Genomic DNA, 17,777 nt, shown 5'->3' on the forward strand with positions numbered 1-17,777 from the left:
GTGGCAGTATTGCATGAAATCCATGGAACCCAGGATCCAAACTGATATGTTCTTCAGAATTGCACGAACTGTTCAAAACAGTATCTCCCTGCCTCCAGCCATCCCCTGCTCATTAAATATACATGATTAATGGCACAACTGCTTGCCATGCACTTAGCTTCTTATAAATGCCATTTTGTTTAACCAAAAGTTGGTAAAAGCAGTAAATTTTATCAATATAATGGATGTAAACATTCTGTATTTATTCACAAACAGCAACTACAATTTTCTGCACTCTCTGCCATGTTCTCAGAGATGCTGCTATGAAGGCTACATCCCCCTTTACTACAGAACCAGTCTGTAAAAACCTATGGGAAAAGATGATTCTGTAATCTGAAAACATTCTCTCACCAGCAGTTCCACCTTGAATATGATACTAAGCAAAAGTATATGTGAGCATGTTTATAGCTGTATGCAAAGAAGAGGAGACTCCCATTTTTGTTACACTGAATGCGGTTAGCATTCCTCGTCCTGTATAAAGATGGGCTTGGCAGCATATGGCAGGCTGGATCTCAGCTGCTGGCCAGGCTATTTGCATGTAAAATGTCAGAGTGCAGCCTGTTTAGAGATGACTCATTTAAAGTAGAGGAAAAAAGTGATATTGAGGCCTATCTGAAGATCTGTTTAAAACCAAAGATTTGAAAGGCTCTTTTTTTGGTACCTGAGGAGACAAGAAAGAAAAGGACAGAGAGAAACAGAGAAATAAGTCATTATGCCTGTATAAAGGGAGGCTAAAAGGAAGCATTCCTAGATCTGCAGGATTTCCTCATGGTAATACCAGCTGCAGATAGCAACATCAGAGAACTGCAAACATTTAATTCCTTTTTATGTCTGTACATTTCATTGTTATAAAAAAGGAGAAATGTTACATAGCATGGATTGTGTGCAGTATTACACTAGGAAAGGGGGAGGTTCTGACCTGATTGGCTTTGCTCACGACAGTGCCAACCTTTATTTGACACATGCTGATAGCCATTCAGAGTTGGCTCTTGGGCTGCTGCATGTTTATGTGTCTTGTGATCACACAGGTGCTTTTCTTCTAGTGCAGGCAATACTTAACTGTGCACATCCAATATTCTTTTCCTTAGGTTAAAGAATATCCTGGAATAAAAATATTTCAAGCTAATGCATCACTGTATTTTGCCAATAGTGAGTCATATACAAGTGCGCTGAAGAAAAAGGTGAGTAAACCAAATTCTTCAATGACTTGTGTCTTGAAAATTCAAACTGGCTTCTGAAAGATGCTCAACTTTCAGCTCCTTTAGTGTAGCCCCTAGCACAGTGTTTCTCAGCCTGGTGATCAGTAAAACATGAGAGGGTGACTCTCCAGCCAACTGCAAATCATCTTAGGAAGCAACAACATGGTGGGAGGGAATAAGTGGACAGAGAGTAGCTTAATACTACTTGTGAATGGAAGGTCTGGTGGTTGCAGAGCACAAACTGGTCAAACACATATTTTTTTTAGAAGGAAATAAGTAGTTGCTGAACCAAAGCCAAAATGTCTGGGAGTAAAAGCTTCTTTTGTGGGTGACGAACTTTACTGGGGTGCAAGACCATGGAATACTGTAGGCATTCAATGCCTCTCAAGAGCAACAAATTACCTGCATACAGAGTATGCCTCGCCTCCTGTCTAACCAGTGTTTGACTGGGTGGGAATGGCAATAATAGAACTAGCTAAGGGCAGAACTACCTGACCCGGTAGCAATTGCACCCTTACTAACTTCTGAAAAATTTTTCTGTAGCTCCCATGATGAGTCTTATACAAAACAGGTGGGTGGTACTTGTCTTCACAAAGCAAGAGGTGTTGGCAATTTATGTCCAAATGCACTTCTCTCACCTTTGCTCTCTGCACTCGAATCAGCACTTGGTTGAAACATGGTGCGCTCTGATTTCAAGAAAAGAATGTGATGCATCTCTTCCTCATCTTGTTAACACTGTGCTTGCCAAGATTATTATTCCTTCTTACTTTATACTGTTCTCACCCCCACCAAGGGAAGCTGAACAATGCAGGCTTGTATTTTAAATTTATAACAGTGATGAATTCAGCGCTAATTGATAATGCAATGTCATCCTAACAAGCTGAATCTCCTCTGATTGTGCTTTCTTTTCATGACAGACTGGAGTGGATCCTTGTGCCATATTAGCAGCAAGGAGAAAAGCCCAGAAGAGGCATGTCAGGGAAATAAAGGCGGCAAATGAACTCAGAAAGAAAGCTGTATTGAAACTAGTGAATTCTTCGGTAAATATTTACCTCTGTTTTATCAGCTAACATGCTGCTGCTTTCTGGTGTTACCATTCTTGTTTATACAAGGTGCAGGGTGCAACTCGGGTAGAAAGGCTTAGGGAGCAAGCACTGTGCAGTGCAGACAGGCTACTGGGGGAACAGCGTAAGGGTCCACGGCTGGATTGGATAACTGTGTTGAACCTTATTACATTCAGGTAGCACATAGCGGAGCAGAGCCTTTCCACACTGTCATACTGTCTCAGCAGAAATTGGAGGGACCCTACCTCTGCCTCTCCCCACACACTTGGAATAATCATGCAGAAATAGGATATAATAAAATGAATTCAAATTAGCAGCCCGTGTAATAAAAAGGTGCCATCCGCACTGCTGATCCTGGCATGGTTAAGTGAGGCAGGTACATTGAGAAGGGTTGTTTGAAACATGCTTGTGCTTTTGTGCATGTTTAAATTCACCCCCCTGTTGGGAGCTGGTGTGTGCTTTTTACCATGGGAAACCAACCAAACGCCTAAATTAAGAGCACGATTGCCGTTGCTTCTTTTGGATATATAGGCCTTGGCAGGATCAGCAGGGATAAGGCAAGGAAATGGAGTAAAAACATATGAACAGGTGTCAGTGTTTGAAGGAAATGGGTAATTCACTCCTAGGAGAACAGCTTTAAGCTGCTTGCATGTGACCGTAGAAAGGTTGGGCATAAGAGAATAAACGTTGATATATGTAAGATACGGAAGTACGTGTGGATGTAAAGCCAGTTTCTGTAATGGTTAGGAGCTGTACAGCTTTTAAAGACTGAAAGAACAGATGAGTATGGGGAGGAAGGGGATCTACACTGAAAAAGCATTGGCTGTCATTAAGCTTTATTTATCTTCTCTCCCAGACTAACGACGTGGAAGCAAGTGTAAAACATGAGATAGCAAATGATGAGTTACCTGTAAATGGAAAATTTGCATCTGCAGATGCTAGTGTACAAGATGTGTCTCCTGATGAGCACGAACAGTTTGTGGAGCCCAAAACAAACATCCACTCTTTAATTCTGGATTTCACCCCGGTGAACTTTGTGGATTCAGTTGGAGCAAAAACATTAAAATCAGTAAGTAGGGCTTTTTTTCCCCAGAAAAACCCATAGAAAACTTGTGAGATACTTAACAGGGAACATAAATGCCAGCTCAAATACAATCCAGTATCTCACCTAATCACGGTTTTAATTCTGTAGCTCTGTCAGTTCTAGCTGAATACTGGGGAACGTGGACTGTGCAGCTGCCATGGTAATTAGCTTACATCTTCCAAAACTGCGATGTATACAATGTTAGAGCTGTGTTTAACTTTTGTTTACCTCTGTTGCAGATTATAAAAGAATACAAAGAAGTTGGCGTCTGTGTCTGTATTGCCAGCTGTAGTGGTGAGTTGAGATTTATTATTTTTTTTTGAGAGCTTCATGCAAGAGATTGTGTTTTATCTCTTTCCCTCTGGCCCTGAATTTTCTGCTGCCAGGTGCCTCAGTACTATCAGCACTTACTTCACATAAAATTGGATTTGAGGAAAAGCATATATGCGTTAGAGCCTTCACTTTAGTGAAAGTAGAGCGCTGACATAATGAGTTCTGTGAGGACTAGATCCTGCTCCCATTTATTCCAGCTGGTGAACTGTAAATGCCACACCGAACTTTGCACCTTGGAATTGTTGTAATGTAATAAGGAGGAAGAGCCTGCAATGTTCCAAGTTTCTGATATTTGGAATTGTATCATCTTCTGCCAAGAACAGGCCTCTGTGCATGTCTGGATAAGAGAATTACCCATTTGGAGTAGAAGTAGCATGTGATCCACCTGGCTACTGTAAATGTTTTAAGTAATAACAAGTAAGAGAACAAGTTGTCATCTTCCTGAGATAGCATTGTCTTCCATCTTTGTACTTTAGTTTATGCACTGATGCCATGTTTGGTTTTTATGTTGTAGGCCCTGTAATAACTGAGCTGACAAGACTGAATTTTTTTGATAACACTGTAACAAGAGAGTTGCTGTTTCACAGCATTCACGATGCTGTCCTTGCTTGCCAAGTGAAAGACAGGTCTGCTTCACAGACGGATTTTAACCTCTGAAGAGTGGCATTGAGCAGAATGGAAGCCAGATTTATGCTGATGGAGACTCTTACTGAATATTTAATTTGCACACTTTAAAGAGAGCCTAAGGCTATTTGTATCTACGGGTATAGGGTGGTGCTTATTTTCTGTAGGAAGAGTGGTTAAGGAATTGGAAGCCTTCATGCTCTTGATTTTTTTCTTCCAATCAGGGTGTACCCTCCCAACAACATACAAACACAAAATTATGCAAGACAAGAAAATTCAGTGTATTCTGCTACAATCAGAATCTGATAGACAAGGTGACATTCCTATTACTGTTGAGAAAATGGGCACTTTAACTCACTACGAGGTGGGATCTTGCAGGAAATTACTGTTTCCGCAATTGCAATGCACTGTACCAGTGTCTCTAAAGAACTTTCTTAGATGACTTTTAAAGCCTGATGTCAACATCTGCATACAACAGATTCATATAAATTATAATAATCTGCCGGCTGGATTAATGAATTCACACTGGTAGCATTTAGCTGCTACACTTTTTAAACCTGGATGGTACAGTTATTTTTTTTAAATATCTAATCTTTCTCAACTACTCTTCATTGCCTGACCATTTTCACTTGAAGTTCAAATTAGAAACTCATTGTTTAATTATTACATTATCAATATGGTACTTCCACTGCCAAAACCTAGTTGTGCTTTCTAGAAAAGAATACAGTTGATTTTAAGCTAAGATTATTTTACCTTCAAAGTTTGAAGACAAAACTGGTTTGTCAGGAGGCAGGAGTGAAGCCTAATAGAATTAAATTAAGAACTGATGCCCTCTATGCAGTCTCTTAAGCTAGAATAAAAACATAGACAAGGTCTAATGTCTCAGTGGGCCAAAAAAAAAAAAACCAAACCCAACACTTTCTGTTGCCTGAGGTATCTTCCTACCAGCAGTACTGCTTCTGCCTCAGCTTTTAAGTGCTTTGAGAAATAGATTTCAATAGAAATCAAACATGTTAAGTGTTTGGGTTTTTTTAAAGAAACAGTAGTGTGGAGGTTTTTTTCTATGGTTTTCACAACCTGGCTGCTGTGGTACTGCTTAACTTCAGGTGGGAGATGAAAAACATGGAAATGTAACTCAAAAAAAAGAAAGAAATCTTCAATGGCTGTGTTTCCCTAACAACAATCACTATGAATCTGAGCAGAGGTAGGAACCTAAAAGTGTTTGTTTCTCTGTAGGTTATTTTGACAGCACAGGGGACGAGGAGTGTCAGTGACATTCATTTAGCACCCTCAAATCAAAGGTCCTGTGCATAAGGGAATTCAAACTACTTTCTCTCTTCTGAATACAGAACTTAATACTTTTATCTTGCTTCAAGCTGTGTTGCGATTAGGGCTTGCTTCAGGTAAACCAAGTTTCCCAAGCACCAGGGGCGCTTGGGGAAGATGTTTTATTTCATCAGACTCCCCTGCCAATAGGGATAGGAGGCTTTCTGCATCAGAAATTACCACTTAGCTGGAGTTCAAAAGATGAATTGAATGCATGTTAACACACTGTGCGTGTTTATTTAAACAACTTTTGGTACATTTTATAATGTTAACTAGTTTAACAAGCCTTTGTATCTACATACAGTATATTTTTCTACTTTTCAGCTTGTTGCAGCTTCAGTTTTTAACTATGTAGTCTCTTCAGTTCACATCAAAATCCTATCAACTTCTAAAATAAAGTGATGATCATGACTTGTCAAAATTTTCCACTCTGTCTTGGTGAGACTCTGCGCATGGGGCGAGTCAAGATCTCCAGATCCAAGTTTCTGTTGCTATGGGGGTCACCACCTCCATGCAGCTCCTCGCTGCTGCTCAGGTTCCTGCTCCTCACCCCCCAGGCTCCCCCACCCGCATGAAGCCCTCTCCATGCCAGGCCTCAGCGTGATACGATTAGTGCTGCACTGCCCATCCTCTGGGGAGCTGCTGAAACGCTGGACTGAAAACCTTTGCCCAAGAAAGTCCTAGATCCCAGCCTGTGTGGCACTAGTACTCTGCCACCTGCTCCTGGGTACCACCAGCACTACTGGTAACTCATCCAGTAAAATAAAATCTGGCAGCTTTTGGCCAGCCTTGTCCAGTGCTTTGCTGCTACCAGCTGAAGCACTGCTTCCTTCTCGCCAGCCTAAGTCACCTACTGAAAAGTAAATGACAACTTCTTTCCTATACTGATTAACAAACTGCTATCTCAAAGTTTAAATCCTGCCTTAGACTTGTCAGTGCTAGATTAAACAAACCCCCATCCTTTAAACTCCTTCCCCCCTCCAGTTTGTGTGCCTTGACAGGGTAGCACCTCTACCCCCTCATTGCTGAAGCCCCACCACATCAAATGTCACTGGATAGCCTAAGTCCAGTTTGATGCCTCATAATAATCAGAATAATGCTCCTCTCCCCCTCCTTTTTTGCAAGAGGACTGATGATAATTCAGGATACCCAGTAAGACCCAAACTCTTTTTACATACTTCACTTACCCTTCTGAACTAAAAGGTACACTTGAGTACTGCTCTTGGTAAACAGATACTCTCAGTGCTGCTTTCTGAACCACTTTCCTCTCAGGCTCAAAGTGAAAAAAATTCTGTCCCACCAATAAATTTGCATCCCTCCCCAAAATAACACATAACCATTGAGCTCAGCTTTTCAAGCAGGTGTGGGCAAAACCAGGGGATTGCCTCAGTTTGCTTATCAAGTTACTGACACTGGCCAAAATCCTGACAAAGTCCATGTACCACATACACTTTTTCCCTGTTGTACGCACCTCCTCTTTCAAAAAAGACATTAAGTGGCTGCTTCTAAGCTTGATAAATTGATGTCAGTTGTATCAAAATGAGACCTGATAAAACTTCTCTCACTTCCAAGACAAAGCAGTTCCCAAAAGCATTTCCCCCCACCCTGGTATTTCTTCCAGCTCTTCCCCTGCCCACCTCCAAATTTAATACAAAACTTGAAAAAAAGAAAATGAAAGGCTGTTGCTTTTCATTGACCAAACCATCCAGCGTGAAAGGAACATGCTAGATGAATGAAGATCAACCTTTTAACCTTGCCTGCTGCCAACAACTATCAGCTATGGCCCAGCTACCAGAGCATCAGGACCCTATCAGGGTCATCCTCCATGTGTAGTAGCATCTCAGACAAGTAATATGATGTATCGAAGTGCTCACTAGTACGCTGATGCCAAACTTGAAGAGGAGGAACAGGAAAAACTAATCTTCTTTCCCTTAGCGCTAAGAAATTATGCTTATTTCTTCCTCCTTCTTGACCCACTTACTATTTTGTAAGAAACAAAGAATCTCAGCAAAAGGGATGAAGAAAACCACTGAAGAAAAAAAAACAAGTTATGATGGTACCAGAGCATTCACCCAGGGAGAGAAAAAATATCCCTTTGCATCTTCCCTAAGCTGGGCACTGACTCAGACCACCAAGCACCTGAGCTGAGCTGTGTACGCCTTCTCCTCAGCTCTTGTCCCATGGCAGTTCCTGAAAGTTTTCTCAGGACACACTTGCACCTCGGTGCTGAACGTCACGCAAGCGCACCCAGAAACACTGTAGTCACATAGGGATCTTTCAGCACCTTTGCAGCTTAAATGGTAAGTTTTGGGGTGTAAATGGAGGCTAGGGATCTAAAATTTGGATTTCTAACATTGCCCAGGTATCTGATTTAAAAATATCTCACTGGTCTAGGCTGCATTATTAGAATCTCCCTGAGATTTTTTTCTTCTACAGCAGCAATGCCCCACCGGTGTAGAACACACTCATAATGAACTCACACCTACTGTCTGGAATACTCCATTTATTTCTAGCTTCCAAGAACAAGACATGAATTACTCACTTGAATTTTTGTTTCACAGGAAGTTTAACAACAGGAACAGGAAAAACATTCCAAGGTATTAGTTGTAGGTCATGTAGCGGGGGGTAGCACTGAATTTCGCATACGATTTAATGACTTTGTTCACTGCTTCTAAGAAGTCTTTCTCTGTTGCGATTTTTCGACGTGCTCGGATAGCAAACATGCCTGCCTCCGTGCAGACACTGCGAATCTCAGCACCTTTGAAAGAAAGGGATAAATGAATTCAACACTGACCACCAGTGGAGATGAAGCATACACAGAATTATTAAAAAGAAAACCCAAAATTCAGCTTACCTGTGCTATTAGGACACAGCCGAGCCAACAGCTCAAATCTTATGTCTCTTTCAACACTCATGGAACGAGCATGTATCTTGAATATGTGAGTTCGCCCCTGAAAGAAGAGCGGAGGATAGAAGTGTTCATGCTATGAAAGAGGGGATGACTCTCAGCGTGCAGCTGTCCACATCCAGAGCAAAGGCAGATGGAAAGTAAATCTTTTATTTGCTGCTCAACTATAGTTCCCTACGTCTGGACTAGCATGTTTAAGTGTCCAGGATATAAACTAAGAAAATAACTTTAAAAAGAGCTTTAATGGTAGAAGTACCTCAAGGAATCTCTCTCAAAAGTTGGAATGTGCTTTGTTTGGCTCTTAAGAACTAATCACGGATCTAGTTAAAGGATTCTTATCTGTTGAGTCAGAAACATACAGTGAATGTAGCTATTTACCATAGCTTCTTGGCCAGGGATGGAATCTGTGCAGTGTGGGAAAACCTTTTTGGCACATCCTTAATCCCCCAAATTTCCATGTAGTTTCACATAAGTTAAGAGTGCTGCTTTTGTAAATTCTCATAAACTGCTTCCAGACAATAATGCCCTAACTGAAGAAACACTCCAATATCAGAATGTACTTAGCTGTGAAAGAAAGCATTCTCACCTCAAGATCAGGCAAGCTAAACTCTATCTTCCTGTCCAACCTGCCGGGCCTCATCAGGGCTGGATCCAGAGTATCGGGTCTGTTTGTAGCCATCAGCACTTTGATGTTGCCTCGTGGGTCAAAACCATCCAACTGGTTGATCAGCTCCAGCATAGTACGTTGCACTTCGTTGTCACCCCCAGCCCCATCATCAAAACGAGCACCTGGAGAAAAAAGACACAGGTTTCACAAAATAAGAGAGGGACCTTCAGAGCATGGAGGAGGAATCACAGCTGCGACATAGAAGACACCTGGAAAAATAATCTTAAATTACATACAAATATTTGTGACAAGTTGTTGTGGTTTAACCCCACCCAGCCACTTACTTACTTCACCCCCCACCCAGTGGGACGGGGGAGAGAATCAGGGGAAAACTCGTGTGTTGAGATAAAGACAGTTTAATAGGACAAAAAGGAAGAATAAATAAATAAATAATGCTGTTGATGATAATAAAAATAATGATACAATAATAAGCTGAAAAATCCTTGACTTGGTCTAAACATTACTTAACAGCAACTAAAAACATCAGTTTATCAACATTATTCTCATACCAAATCCAAAACACAACACTATACCAGCTACTAGAAAGAAAATTAACTCTATCCCAGCCGAAACCAGGACATGAGTTTAAAAAAGGTGTGAGGGGATTCTTTGAAAATGACACATTCCAAACAAAGAGTGAGTGCTGTTATCTGTCCATTATAACAGGCACTTTATCTTCATCCTTAGTATGAATGGGCCTATCTCCCTGCCTAATAACCGGCCGGGCTGCTGAAATTTATAAATGTAGTTTGTTTGTTTGTTTTGCCTCCCGTCAACCAAAATCTTCCCCTACCTTGTCTGTGTAAAAATTATTCTGCTTTCAAAGGACCCATGTACTTCCTTTGAGAAAAAAAATTACTGAATTTTCAGGCAGTAATAAAGATTCAGTATGTAGTCCAGAAGCTGAAGGGGGTTTAAGTTAACAGTACCTTTTGCAAACACAATACAGAGATTCTTCACTGAAGTTCACATAATCTGGATGTTCTAAATGTGCAAAAATGAATTCTCATCTGGGCTAAATATGTTCAAGCTATATAAACCAATTCTTGATAGCTTCCTGGACATAGGACGTTCTGGTACTAGTTTTGCTGAATAGGTATTTACAAGCACGTTTCTTGAAATGCAGCAATCCAGATAAAGAATTATAACATGAAAAGAAAACCTGGAAGGTGTCATTTGAGATTAAAGCTATAGATACCACAAACATACCTCCAATGGCATCAATTTCATCAAAGAATATAAGACAAGCTTTTTTAGTTCTGGCCATTTCAAAGAGTTCACGAACCATTCGAGCTCCCTGAAAGCAAAAATCAAGATTTTGTTAAAGATTCAAGGCACATTAAAGGAAAACTATCAAAATTAAACTTTTCATGCTTCCAAACACTTCTAAGTTTCCAATGATAAAACTCTTATTTGTACACATATATATAATGGAACATTCATAAATCTTAAAGCAATTTATAAAAAAGAGACAAATTACTACTCTTAAATTCAGAAGTACAGCTGAAGTCATTTACCTCAGGGCCAAGTGAAAAATAAGTGGCAGTGTTGAGAACAGAATCCTAATCCTAGAGTCCTCCCAAACTGCACATTAAACTCTGCACTGCAAAATCCATTTCATCAATGGCAGCATACTTTGGGTTTTACAACTGATTGCCTGACCTGCCGTGATTTGTTTGACAGTTCCTCCCCACTCCTTGTATCTCCAAGCATGCAAGTACATTCGTCCGTCATACCCACTATGGTGTCTGGTCACCACGACCGAAAATCTGCAAATCACTCCACACTCTATCGAATATTTGCTCTTACCTCTCCCACATACTTCTGCACCAATTCAGATCCAATTACTCTGATGAAGCAGGCATCAGTCCTGTTAGCAACAGCCCGGGCACAAAGTGTTTTGCCTGTACCAGGTGGCCCAAACAAAAGTACTCCTTTTGGAGGCTCAATTCCAAGGTTAACAAATCTTTCAGGCTGCAACAGTGGGAAACAGAAGGCCAGGTTATGTGCAAATAAAAATTAATTTGCATATAGTCTTTGATGCACATAAGGAAATCATCAACGAAGAGCAATATAAACCAGGCTAGGCTGGATTTCACTTGTTAAAACTAGACTTCCTTTCACTTAGGTGTTTATACTCAGCTACATTATCTTTTCTTGCTTTTTCAAATGCTAACAGATGACCAAAATACTTTCAAAATAATAAAAGTTTCAATCTGGAGGTTACTTACGTGAAGCAAAGGGGTTTCAACCACCTCTCTCAGCTTCTCAATCTGCTCTTTACAACCACCAACATCACTGTAAGTGACATCTGGTTTTTCTTCTACCTGCACAACAAAAAGTTGAGCGAGCAGTTCAGTCTGATGCTTTGAAAGCTCTAGGCTTTCAACAGCCCAGAACAAAATCCAGCCAAAGTAATCAAAATTACAAGACAAAGCAATGTCGTAAGTAAATGTCAAATAAGTAAAGGCAGTCTCACTTGCATCATGGTGACTGTGGGATCAATCTTTGGAGGCAAGGGGATATGGATTTGATACTTGTTTCTGTCCACCCTGGTGAAAAAGCATAAAGACTATTATTTTAACACCGGTTAATTAAACTGTCATGTAGAAACAACTCTGTAAATTAGAAGCCAAATTCTTAAACTCTTCTTTTCTCTGGCATCAGGACAGCCCAGCCCTGAAAGCTAACAGTCAGATGGGCTAGAAACTGGAATTCCTTCTGCAGAAAAGTTTTAAGGTTTCCAAAAATCTTAATTCCAAAGTATTGTGAAAACTAAACTTCAAAATATCCCACAGAGCAAACTAGCAAAATATTGATTCTAAAAGTAACAGCCTTCACCTCCTCAGTGAACATTTCCTGTAGTCACCCCCTGTGTGTAACTGCAGACTGCCAAAGAGGAAGCAGGCTACACAGGCTCCCTGAAAGCTGGGGATATTGGGGCCCAAACTGAAAGGCTTCAGTCCATGACATGGTTTTCATCAGAATGACATCAAAATCAAAAGATTCCAGCACAGCATGCAGGTGAGTTACCATCTTCCAAAAGAATGGCATTAGTGTTATAATTTCAACCACTGCAAAAATATGAAGTGATAGCTGTTGACATGTCAAACTAATGGATCAGATGAGAAAGCTTCAGTCTCCGGGAAAACTCATGAGAACATAAAGATTTTGCTTACCCAACTCTCATGCCTTCTTCTATGTCAGTAGGTGCCACCTGGTCACTGAGATCCACCACAAATTTGGCAAACTGCTTGACATTGATAATGTACTTGGGATCCTCAGAGTCTGCGTTGATTATCTTTGTACACCTAATACAGAACATAAAATTAACACTGCCAAGCAGGCAAACTAACTGGCTTGCTATTTGTATAAGCATCAAGAGGAGAGACTCTTATTTTTCAAATACACCAAAATAGCTATTGTACTTGTGATTCTATTATTATAGCATCATACAGTAATTACAGGAATAAGTACGAGTACGTAAGGCACCATCAAACATAAGACAGTTCCTTTTTGATACAATGGTAAAAAGCACTTTCAATACGCCTAACATGTGAACCTTATTTTTTTTAAAAGTCTACACGTAAGCTCTAAATCACATTTTTAACACTATGCAGCTCCACTGTGAAGAGGAAAAGTGCACCCACCTTGCAACTTGTAATGGTTGCTCACTTTGGAGAGTTTGCTTATCTGCCGCCAGATCCCAAAGGGCAGGAGGAGCCAGGCCAGTGTCAGATTCCTTGATTCCTACGTACAACACAGACAAGCTGAGGAGGAAGCAGCTAACTGGTACATCAGCACCAAGAACCTTAGACGTAAGCCTGCAGGAAGCTTTTTGAGAGATCTCCAAAACACACGCGCACACATCTTTGATGGACTTCCTAAAAAATAAGTTTCCTAAAGAAATCAGGCCTAAATGACTGTGCCGGCTAAACATGCAAATACCAGTCTAGCCATCCTCTAATACAATTTTGCAGTGTGGGGGTGATTACAACCAAGCTTGATAGAGATATCAGGGATAAGCGTATTTCTAAAAGTTTCAGAAAAGGAGCAAAACTCTGCAAGTGCTTTCACTCAGGGAAAGTTTTAGGGCAAGGTATCAGAAGCTAAGGGATTCACACAGATGAAAAGCCTTATAAATCTTCCAAACCATGGATATAAAAAGTACCATCTCCATGATGTATTTGAAAGAATCAAGGATTTTACTGGAAAAGAGAAACTGCAGTCTTCCTGGCAGAACTGAGGGCCACTAGGGGATTAGCAACAGGGCAACAAACATATATCAGCAAAACAAACGAAGAAAAATTAGGGAACAAATTAATTTTTATTCTAACTGCCATAACTGACCAGCTGATTTTAAATCCTAACTGCTCTAATAGATGTTTCTTCGTTATACAAGGACTGGTACCACTACTTAATGATACTACGTTGAGGTTTTGCAGTCTATGGAAGTTCACTCACTATTCAAACGCAGCTTGACACAAATCAGAACAAATTATCTAGTGGCAGAAAGGGGCATTTGTTTCATGCCACCATAATATATAAAATTACAGTTTTGAATAAAAATGTGTTAAACTACAAAATTACGTAATCATATGTACAGATTAGCCCCACCCAATCAAAAAGACCATCACCTACAAAGCAAAAATCTCACGTTACCAATTAAAGAAATGTATTCTTTTGGAAAAAATAACAATAATAAACCAATGCAGAAGTTGTTTAAAATCAGCTTTTTAAAACACTCATTTTGGTGTATGTGGCTCTTCTACTGAAAGTTATCTTAAGAAAGAAAGATACCAGTGAGCTCATTGATTTTCTTAAGTAGTTGTTGAATATCATCTTCTACTTGCTTGATCTGCCTTGAGTATGTGCTCTGGCCCTGGAAAAGAAATATCATGTAGATTTCGTAACTCAAATGATTTCATGTTTAGGAAAAAATGCCAATAGCTGTTGAGCGTCAAGACGTTCAATAGACTGTCTTGGTGTAACAGCCAACTATTGATCACAGCCAAAAAAAGACAGTATTAAGGTCCAGTAACAATATTTCTGTTCACAAAAACAGAGTGCAGCTACACAGCTGACCAATTGCGCAAGTGGAAATTTTTCACATTTGTAAACTTCAAGGACTTGTTTTTCTTTTAAACCTGTTCAGCCATATTTTTTTAAACTTTTTTTTTTACTGAAGTTTAAAAAAGACTTAGTAAAAAGTATATATAGACAGAATTCTGTATACATTACCCGAAAATCATCTGTATGAGTGCTTTAACTACCTTACCCAAACTTTCTATCATCCAAAGAAGATAGCAGAAAGATCCTGGGGCAAATCAGAAGCTAGAGTCTTGCTTGTGATAAAATGCTTTACTATCTTGCCCTGCCTGATGCAGACAGATCTGGATCTGGATTTCCTTTACAAGACCTCCTTCGTATCAACTTGGCAACAAAAAAGAAGCCACAGCGGGCACAAGCCATATTTCAGAGCTTCGTAAAGGAGTCTCAATGTCAACAAAATTCAGACTTCTGTCAAACATATCTAAATCCAGACATACACTAAGCTGCAAGTTTCATTTTTCAAGAGTTCTTTCACAGACCCACTGTACCTTCTGGTGGAGATGGGAGATTTGCATTTTAAGCCTTATTGTCCGTGGAAAACGCCTCCCAAGATTACACTCTTTGACAAGGTCCATGTATCTCTCACTAATAGTTTTTTAACATGATGGCTAAAAGCAAGTAAATTTGATGGGAGAAGGGGTCTTAAAGTTATTGTTCTTTACAAAGCAAGAAAACTGGTTAGTGAAGAAGCCCTAGTAAAGCCCTAGCTGTTAGACCCTTATGACAATCAGCTACAAGATGCAAAACAAAAACAGAAAAAACCACCTTCGTTACTTTCAAGCTAACAAACCAACTGGATTATTTTTAGGGTTGTGGGTTGGGTTTGGGGCTTTCTTGTTCGAAGGCAGAAAGGGAGAAAAGATTTTGGCAGGAGAGAAAAGCATTAGGAGAAGCAGATTTACTAACTACTCACTAAGTACATGTCCCTCCATGCTTGCATTCAATTCCTAACAGGACTTGGTTTTTTTCTTTAACACTCTGATATATATATATGCTACTTACATATGTTTTCAGCAAGGCAATATCTCCTTCATCCAGAGCTGAAAGAAGACAGGAAAGACTTAGCTTCCAATTTTACAAACAAAATCAGCCATTTCAATTCTGCTTCTAAAAGATGAAAACATGTATTTTAAAGGGATTCTTTTGAGTTTCTACTTTTTCACTAAACCAAAGTGGAACAAAAAAGTATCAGACATTCAAGAAAAACAAAACAGGGTCTCCAGCTACTCTCTTCAGTCCAAAAATCTGTACCACCCAGAGCTCACAGCAAGCAAGCAACTTAAAACCTTGCCTCGCTCAGAGTAGCTTACCGACCTGCATCTGTACAGAGAAGGAACTGAAGGTATCAAAACTTCATCTTTTTAACTTTGTGTTTCTTAATGTTTAAGAAAACATCGATGAAAAACTGCCACCACTTTCCCCCAGTGATGTGTCTCTTCCAAAATGCCCAGCGTGAGCAGGGAACAGCAACCAAATCTAAGTTGGTCTCAGCAACAAAAAACTACTAAAACCTACTAAAGCAGTCCAGAATCAATAACTAATACAGTGCTGAGTTCTAATATTTTAAAACAGAAAACATGGAAATGGTTGTACTAGATGAGATATGCAGTCTGGTCCAATATCCCTTCTCCAACAGGAAGGTCTACAAACATGGCAAATACACAGTAAGCTCCCACTCCCAGGTCACACGTTGTTATTAACAGCCCTTAAAAAAATTTCCTTATGTGACTATTTCTGTCAGTTTTTTGAATCCCTGTAAACTTTCAGCAGAATATGCAGGAAGAAATTCCCCAGTTTAAATCAGCACCCTGCTTCCTTTTACTTGACTTAAACTTGGAATCCGAAACTTGAACTTGAGCCTCAGAATTCCCACATCAGAACAAGCAGCGTCAGCTGTTAAAATGCATATGCTTTTGCACAGTCCCACAAGATTGCTCCAGCAAACTCTAAGAAAAATAGAACTCTCTCTGACTGTCACCCCCTATTTACTTTCATATCACTTGTCATTTAACAGACCTTTAACATTCCCTCTCCTTTCCCCCCAAAGCTGTTTCTTTTCCCAATTGAATGACAGCCTTCACCTTAAGCATCCCTGGCCCTCAGTTTTCTCTCTTTCCTAATTCCATTTTATCTTTTGATGATAGAGGGAGCCCAAACCACACAGTATTGAAGATCTGGGTGCAGTATGTATCCTACAGTGTTTTGAGAGGATTTTTTTATGTGCTGATCCTTTGCTTTCCCGGTTATTTGTAGTACCCCACTGATTTTTTTTTTTATGTCTACTAAACACTCTGTTGTTATAATTTAAAAATCTTTCTTGAGTAGGAACAGTTCAAAACCCATCACTGATTACATAAAGTATTGCTTTTGTTTCCAGATGCATTATTCAACACTTACTAACATGAAATAAAAAAGGTAAATGAAATTCAAACATGAGAAGCAACTGGCAATTTTCACACTATGCCGGTTATCACCAGAAAAATTTGCCACCTCAACTTATGAAAGCAGCAACGCACAGGGTTTGACAGCCAGCTCTGCAAGACTCCACCAGCGGAGACAAATTGCCATGTTTTACTAGGCTGACCTGTTCACCAATCCTTAAAGCGCAAAACGCCTTTTGCCTTACAGAGAGCAAATTAGGCTTTTTAGAAGCTTTTTATAAGAGAACCTGAGAGAGCCGTGGCAACAGAGAAGCCCGACCGTACCCTCTGGATCTCGGCTCCAGCGGCTCCCCCGCAGCGCCGGAGGGACCTGGCGCCCCCCCCGTACTCGTCACCCCCCCCGGACCAACCCTTCACCGCGCTCCCAACGCCCTTCTCCCCAACGGGCAGCAGACTTCGCGGACCTGGCTCTCCTCAGTTTTCCCTCAGAATCTTTAAAAAACAGACCGGTGTTGACGTCTAACACCACCGCACCCCAAACGCCCCCCCCCCCGGTCGGGGCCGCACAGGCGGCACCGGCCAAGCCCGGTCGGGGAGGCCGCTCGGGGGACGGCGACCGCAGCGCCAGAAATCATGTCAGAAAGGGCTTTTAAGTCTTTTTTTTCTTTTTCTTTTTCTTTTTTCCTCCAGTCGCCCTCCTCCAAGCCCACCGCTCCCGGCACCGAAATGGCCGCCGGCAGCGCTGCCCCGCGCCCGGCCGAGATGCTGCTCGGGCAGTTTCCTCGCCACGGACACGGGGACCCCGAACCCGTGTGGGGTCGGGTGGGGTGGGGGACGCTGCCGGCTCCGCCGCCCGGTGCCGCGGTAACGGCTAGTGGGCCCGGGGGAGACGGCGGGGCCGGGCCGGGCCGGGCCCCCGCCCGCATCGCCTCTCACCGCGGATGGGCTTATCCTCCTTCTCCTCCTCCTTGGTCTTCCTCTGGTCGGCGCCCAGGTAGTCCGGCATCCTGGCGGCCCGCGGCCCGCCCTGCCCTGCCCGG

The 17,777-nt window shown here is 41.2% G+C and overlaps 2 protein-coding genes across 11 annotated transcripts in view; one reads left to right on the plus strand and one right to left on the minus strand.

Moving 5' to 3' along the window:
• Positions 1-6,633, plus strand: part of SLC26A5 (solute carrier family 26 (anion exchanger), member 5) — a 37,583-nt gene extending 30,950 nt beyond the window's left edge. For 2 of the 9 annotated variants that reach the window (XM_010580905.1, XM_010580906.1), the window contains exons 15-19: positions 1,128-1,220; positions 2,156-2,278; positions 3,159-3,371; positions 3,626-3,680; positions 4,234-6,633. In XM_010580905.1, coding sequence (XP_010579207.1) covers positions 1,128-1,220; positions 2,156-2,278; positions 3,159-3,371; positions 3,626-3,680; positions 4,234-4,376 — 627 coding nt within the window. In that variant the 3' untranslated portion in view covers positions 4,377-6,633. Of the gene's footprint in view, positions 1-1,127; positions 1,221-1,504; positions 2,279-3,158; positions 3,372-3,625; positions 3,681-4,233 lie in introns of those variants that run through there. The other 7 variants (XR_775232.1, XR_775230.1, XR_775231.1 and 4 more) reach the window with 7 other exon arrangements.
• On the minus strand, positions 1,054-17,769 carry PSMC2 (proteasome (prosome, macropain) 26S subunit, ATPase, 2). 2 transcript variants are annotated; one of them, XR_775229.1, is made up of 13 exons: positions 17,674-17,769; positions 15,359-15,396; positions 14,045-14,126; positions 12,895-12,994; positions 12,424-12,555; positions 11,724-11,796; positions 11,476-11,571; positions 11,054-11,218; positions 10,454-10,541; positions 9,164-9,366; positions 8,524-8,620; positions 8,212-8,427; positions 1,054-1,140 (listed from the first exon to the last, which is right to left on the minus strand). XR_775229.1 is itself a non-coding variant. In XM_010580904.1 (12 exons), the coding sequence occupies exons 1-12, from the start codon at positions 17,741-17,743 to the stop codon at positions 8,270-8,272; spliced, it is 1,302 nt and encodes a 433-aa protein (XP_010579206.1). In that variant the 5' UTR covers positions 17,744-17,769; the 3' UTR covers positions 8,156-8,269. The 2 variants fall into 2 exon arrangements, 1 of the variants encoding a protein (XP_010579206.1); XM_010580904.1 differs by lacking the exon at positions 1,054-1,140 and having other exon boundaries at positions 8,156-8,427.
• Between the last annotated feature and the right edge of the window lie 8 nt (positions 17,770-17,777).

The sequence above is a fragment of the Haliaeetus leucocephalus genome, unplaced genomic scaffold (genome assembly GCF_000737465.1).
Source record: "Haliaeetus leucocephalus isolate CR32 unplaced genomic scaffold, Haliaeetus_leucocephalus-4.0 Scaffold751, whole genome shotgun sequence".
Classification (NCBI taxonomy): domain Eukaryota; kingdom Metazoa; phylum Chordata; class Aves; order Accipitriformes; family Accipitridae; genus Haliaeetus; species Haliaeetus leucocephalus.

Bases quoted from the DNA above. Each gene is read 5' to 3' on its own strand.
- PSMC2 (XM_010580904.1), bottom strand. From the start codon at position 17,743: ATGCCGGACTACCTGGGCGCCGACCAGAGGAAGACCAAGGAGGAGGAG. The intron at 10,542-11,053 runs GTAAGAGCAAAT...TTTTGCTTTCAG, and splicing joins TGCAGAAGTATGTGGGAGAG to GGAGCTCGAATGGTTCGTGA. The intron at 8,621-9,163 runs GTGAGAATGCTT...CTCTTCTTTCAG, and splicing joins TTAGCTTGCCTGATCTTGAG to GGGCGAACTCACATATTCAA.